This window comes from Teleopsis dalmanni, chromosome X, assembly GCF_002237135.1.
Source record: "Teleopsis dalmanni isolate 2A chromosome X, ASM223713v2, whole genome shotgun sequence".
NCBI lineage: Eukaryota > Metazoa > Arthropoda > Insecta > Diptera > Diopsidae > Teleopsis > Teleopsis dalmanni.
In genome coordinates this window covers 42491798-42497925 of record NC_051848.1, presented here as the reverse complement: position 1 = coordinate 42497925, position 6128 = coordinate 42491798, and the positions used below count along the sequence as shown (strand labels likewise).

The 6128-nt window shown below is 28.9% G+C and overlaps 1 protein-coding gene across 1 annotated transcript; it reads right to left on the bottom strand.

Annotated features, from left to right (window-relative positions):
* Positions 1–219: 219 nt before the first annotated feature.
* LOC119689845 lies at positions 220–1123 on the bottom strand. The gene is made up of 2 exons (XM_038104762.1): positions 989–1123; positions 220–933 (listed from the first exon to the last, which is right to left on the bottom strand). The coding sequence occupies exon 2, from the start codon at positions 896–898 to the stop codon at positions 296–298; it is 603 nt and encodes a 200-aa protein (XP_037960690.1). The 5' UTR covers positions 899–933; positions 989–1123; the 3' UTR covers positions 220–295.
* Between the last annotated feature and the right edge of the window lie 5005 nt (positions 1124–6128).

Sequence of the window (6128 nt, the reverse complement as noted above, 5' to 3'; positions counted from 1 at the left end):
TTTGAAAAGTTCGAAATTTTATTTAGTGTTATATTAAATTATCTAATAAGCAATAAGAATAATTTAGTGTGTCCTTTTTATACATACAAACTGTATAATACAACATTTTATAATGTAATAAAAATAAATATCCAGCAAGGTCCAGAAAAGTTGAAATTTATTAAAAATTATAGTTAAAACCCATATTGAATTTAACTATAATTTTTAATAAAAGGCCACATATCTAAATCTTTTAAAAATTCAATTTTTATCTTTTGAAATCCTCTGCAAGTAATAATAATAATTGTTTAACAGCTTATTTCGTAAATGATCCCAGGATGCAACGGATTAAATATGCAATTCCTCTGATTAAAACACGAAACATCTCATTAGCAATATTGTCTTTACCAAATGAAAACAGCGCTTCCCTATCTGTAGTTATAGAGTAAAATTTGGTAGAAGGCTTACTTTCAAGTTGTGGCTGTAAGGTAAATAGATAGAGATCAATAACACCTTTGATCAACTTAGTCATATCACTAAATGGAATTGGCTGGCGTGTTTTAAAGTACTCTTCCCTTAATAGTGATGATGCGAAGGATATAAAGTTGGCATCTATCTTTTTACCAATAGTATGATATTCTACAAATGCTAAACCTTCTTCAACACTGGGTAAGGGAACTAGATCCATAACGATTTTTGCTTCACAGTTCTCTTGCTCGTTATCAACTTCTTTCGGTTCCACAACAATATTAACTACAGCGGAATGGTTGTCTTTTCCTTTTTTTAGCATTTCAACTTCATATGTGGCTGAAGACACTTTTTCTTTAAGCTCAATCATTTGTTTTTTTAGGTCATCCATTTGAACCTTCATGCGCGCCAGATCTCCGGTAGATAGCCGTAAGTTGCTTCGTCTGGGCATTTTTGAAATTTAGAGGAACCAACCAGAAGACAAACCTGTTTAAATATAAGCATATGTTTTACATGCTTCCTACAATATATCTATACCTACGTTAAGGATTTCAAAATATAAAAGGTGTTCTTCCTACAAACCGAATTAAGCAAATCGGGAACACCACAGAATTGCTGGCCAAATACAAACGGTAAAGAATTTTGATGAATTTTGATGAATTTTGAATATTTCTATTTTAAATATTTTCTTAACTACTTTGAATTATAGTCGAAATATTTTTTTTATTTTATTAAGCCTACTTTTTGAATATTTTTTTTTTATATTTTAATAGAGATAATGGAAACAAAAAATCACATTTTTTATTTTGATATATAGATATATGTCTAAAACTTGAAGAACAAAAAAGTTATGTCCAGGTATGTATTTTTTACAAAATAAGAGCACTACCTGGGGTCCAATAACAACAACTAGTTTTGAGTGATTCGATAACTTCTGTATGCTTTGATTATAAAAATAATAATTAATAATATAAAAAAAGTATAATATTTAATATATGTAAATATGATTTTATAATAATACATTTTGATTAATACATCATTACTCAAATTAATTGATTAGTATTTTAATTGCAATATTTATTATTAATTTTTTCAATATAATCCACAGTAGTATGTCACTCAGAAACGTTTTAAAAGTGAATACATTCAGGTTTTGTAGGGAATAAAAGTGAGTAAAGAAAAAGAACTACACACAAACAAAGTTTGATTGATTTCCTTCCCTCGTATTCAACGCAACCAAATAAAAGGATAACATATCCTGAACCTGGTTTCTAATTAATGAAAACTTTATCTAATGCCTGCGATCAAATATCTGTCGGGTCATTTGTATAGATTTGTTTTTTGACAACACTTTTTTGAGTTTGAAAAGTAGAATTGAACATTTCCTTTTGCTCTATTTTAATAGCTCTGGGTAAAGAATAAGATCTCCAACTAATCTCTTCAGCTACAATAGATGTCAGTATCATTCACACAAAAAAAAATGCTAATTTCTGTTTTTATACAAACGGGGACAAATCAAGTATTTGTATTTCGCAAAAACAACATTTGCATTATTTGTCCTCAGGATGAGGACTTAAGGATGAAGGATGAAAAAAAATGGGTTTGTTCAAAAACAAAAGTCAATGCGTTTATATCCTTACTGCTCTATTGACAGCTTTACTACGATTTGTAAACACGGTAACCGTAAATGTACTTTTCCGGAAAGTGGCTTACGCTTCCGTTTGCGGATTTGGATTTTCCGGTTGAATTTTTAGCCTGTGTTTTTCTTGCAATTTTCTCACACAATTCCTTGTCATATTTTCACTTGTTTCACATTGAATTATATTATTCTACTTCTTTTTGTCGTTTTGTTTAAACCAATTGAAATCCTACTTTAGTATTGTAGTGGGGACTTGTTGAATATCCTTTTAGCACTTCAGTCTGTCGGGGTTAATTTCGCAATGCCAGTTACGAGTATAACACAATAGAAGCGGAGGAAAAAAATACCAAATAATATAAAGTCACATAAAAAGGGCGATTTTGACTCAAAGTCGGGTTGGCATTCGAAGGGATGTTATATATGACGTTGTGGTTGCTTTTATTGTTTTTGTATTTAGTTTGAATTTGAGTTGTTGTTTTTGTTAAATTTTGCAAAAACATTTAATTTTTCTACTATTTTATTCTTCCTTTCGTTATGTTTTTGTATGTGAAAAGGACTTGAAAAGTGTGTGGGTGCTTAGAAGGTGTTAAGTGGCTTTGACACTTTCTTTGAGGATAATATTTACAAGTAAACTGTTTAGTATTTATAAAGAGAAAATTATGATATGGTAATCCATTTTAGAGTAAATGTTGGAGAGTATAATACATAGAGCGGATTATTTTAAGAAATAATCCAATAAAAATGTTATAGATCTACATTTGGGTAGATCCATAAGATTCTCACAAAAGATATTCGTTGATCTGATTCATAAGAGATATATGATTAAAACCGAAACTAAGAGTAATTAAAACTTGTCAGTAATTTAAATAGCGAGAAAATACTACCGTCATATAAACAATATAAACATATAACTTCAGAGTTTAATATCTGCGGCCAAACAATATTATTCAAAAAAGTTTTGATAAATATTGTGAATAAGAAACTTATAACGTGGTTTGTTTTCAGATATGGGTATATCCAAATCGTGTTATATATTCTTATTGCTTTTATTATTACTCAATATCTTTAAATATATGTAAAAGAAAAGCTCAAATCAATATTAATAATTTAAATGTCTTTAGTCAAATATTTGTTAGGATTAAGAATCAATGATAAATAGATAGAGATAATGTAGTCACCACCGCAACATTTTAACTGCCGACTGCTGACTTAACCACTGCTACTGCTTTACTGCTTAGATGATTTCTTCTTTAATGCTTAACCGACTTCTAAATTCTATATTCATTTATGGGTTAAACTAAGATATTGCCGTTTACAATTTTTCTATATATTTTAGATCACGGCTCTTCAGACCAAATATTGACGTGCACCAATTCAAATTATTCAATAGGTTGGAGGGCCGCAGAAAAAAATACATATGTTCTTATATTTGCCAGAGAAAAATGAAAATAGAGCGATAATGTTAAATTTAGTTTTATTGATTCTTTACTAAATTATCTTTTACAATTCTGTTAATATCAATTTTATTAATATTAGTTGTCATAAAGAATATACTTTATTTTTAAATTTTAAAGATAAAGTCTTTGTTAATTAAGTAAATTAATAAATTATAACAAATAAATAATGTAATAAATTATTTAAAATATCTCAATTCATTTAGTTCGGATATAATAAACATAAAATAATGTAATGTTACTAAAAATTTTCCCAATTGTGGTAGATTAGAAATATGTTACGGGCCGCACTAATATTTGCTGCGGGCCGCATAAGGCTTTGGACGACTCTGCTCTACAAGGAGAAGAAGACTACAAAAACAAAAACAAAAATAATTTAATTTGAGTATTGAAAGTCATTTTATGTTTCGGATATTGAAACTTACGCTTTATTGATAGTAACTACCCAGTACCGCTTCTATTTTGCGGTCTACTTTTTATAGGTTACATTTTATTAAAAAGTTCTTTACTTGTTGGATTGTATCACCACCATTTGTTACGACCTCTGGCAAGTTTTTAGCCGCTACTAGACGGTCTATGTAGCCAATTCAGTTGAGTTTTTTGTAAATTATTATATATCAATAACCAAATACTTAAGAGATAATTTCAAGACCACTGATGATAAGTATTTGACAATACTCCAAACAGTTCTATGGTCAGTCAATAATTAAATTTATTAATAATAAAAAAAAAAAATGGTCAGGCAATAATTAAATTAATTAATAATAACAAATCACTATAATTCCATAAAAACCTTTCGATTGAAGACAATAGTTTTTATTGAGAATTCAGTTTCTTTCGTCAAAACGGACGAAATAATGAATATTCAATTTAATAACCAAATTGTCAATACTCAAAGCGATAATTATCTCCTACTAATAGGATTATAAACATATGGCATAGAACTATATTGCATGTTATCATTCAAAGAAATAATATCTTCTGTTTCTTTGGTGACATTTAAAAATTGTCTGAAATCACTCATAACTCATAGCACTGACGTTACGGGATATACAAATTTTATATATAACATATCACTTAGGTGTATACATAGTCGTTTACGCCTATGTTAGATCTAATGTAATAACGGACTTGGTATAAATTCCAATTCTGACATTCACTGTCAAGTGTTTTATTGAGTTAAAAAATTTAATGATTATAATACTCATAATTTTACTATTAAATTGCATAAGTAATTTTTATTAACATTTTCTTTATTTATCAGGAAAGATTATCTACAAATAACTATAGTTTGATCTGCATGTATCTTCGCTATTAAATTATCACACAATTTCTAAATTGTCTAAAAAACATGTTTAGTATGATAACACGTTTGCTTTCTTACTTTATAATTTTTTTTTCTTCCAACCATTATTTATCATTCATCATATATATTATTTGAATTTAATGAAGCAACCCAAATCAAGTATATGTTGGCATTTACAAATAAAAAAGTCAATGTCCACCATTCTCACTAAATATTGTGAAATACTAAAATTAAGCTAAAGTAGCAAATATATTAAACTAAATGATTAATTCATAATCAGGCAATTTGTTTCAATTATAGGCTGCATAAATTTAAGTGAGTAAGAATTATAAATTAAACGTATCATACATTTATAGCGTTGTGTCTTTAACTACCGCAACAATTCAAGTTAATGACACAATAAAGCACCTACAAACCCATAACATTCAGAATACATTAAGACTGAAAAGTTTTCGGAAATTCTCATTTAAAATTCGCGCGCTGTATATTTTTCGATATTTTAAGTTTATGTAGTTTGGCAGCACTGTCCTTAATTACTATGCCAAAAATGAGCTCGATCTGTCAGACAGTTCGTTTACGGCAGCTGTTGAAACCAGTTCACCTCAGTAGTGCGTTGCGAAATGTCTTCGACGGTCGTACGACCGTCCTGGAAGGCTTTGTACCACTCATAAACTTGAGTTTTCGATAAAACTGATTCCCCATAAGCCTTTTGTAGCATTCGCAACGATTCTGCACACGAAATTTCGTTCGAAACACAAAATTTGATGCAAACTCTTTGTTCAATATTTTTTTCCATTGTTTTTTTCGCAACGCCCTACTGAGGTGAACTGGTTTCAACAGCTGCCGTAAACGAACTGTCTGACAGATCGCGCTCATTTTTGGCATAGTAATTAAGGACAGTGCTGCCAAACTACATAAACTTAAAATATCGAAAAATATACAGCGCGCGAATTTTAAATGAGAATTTCCGAAAACTTTTCGGTCTTAATGTATATCAATTCCTAAATTTATAATTCTCCTTCACTTCAATTAACAAAAGGAATAAATTAGTTATTAATAGAGTAAGCGTTGATTTTTTAATATAATAATATAATACGGATTATCTGTCGCAGTTCATTCAATTACTTTTCGTACAATTCCGACAGTTAGTCAATTCGGAAGTTAATCTATTTTCAATCACTAATAAATTGCTTTTCATAAGATGTTATAATAAAATTAAACTTAAATTAGTTTTGAAATGACTAAACCGCATTTATAGTTCCAAATATGTAAACGTAAAATA

Excerpts from the sequence above, each read along its gene's own strand:
- LOC119689845 (XM_038104762.1), bottom strand. The coding sequence starts at position 898 with ATGCCCAGACGAAGCAACTTACGGCTATCTACCGGAGATCTGGCGCGC.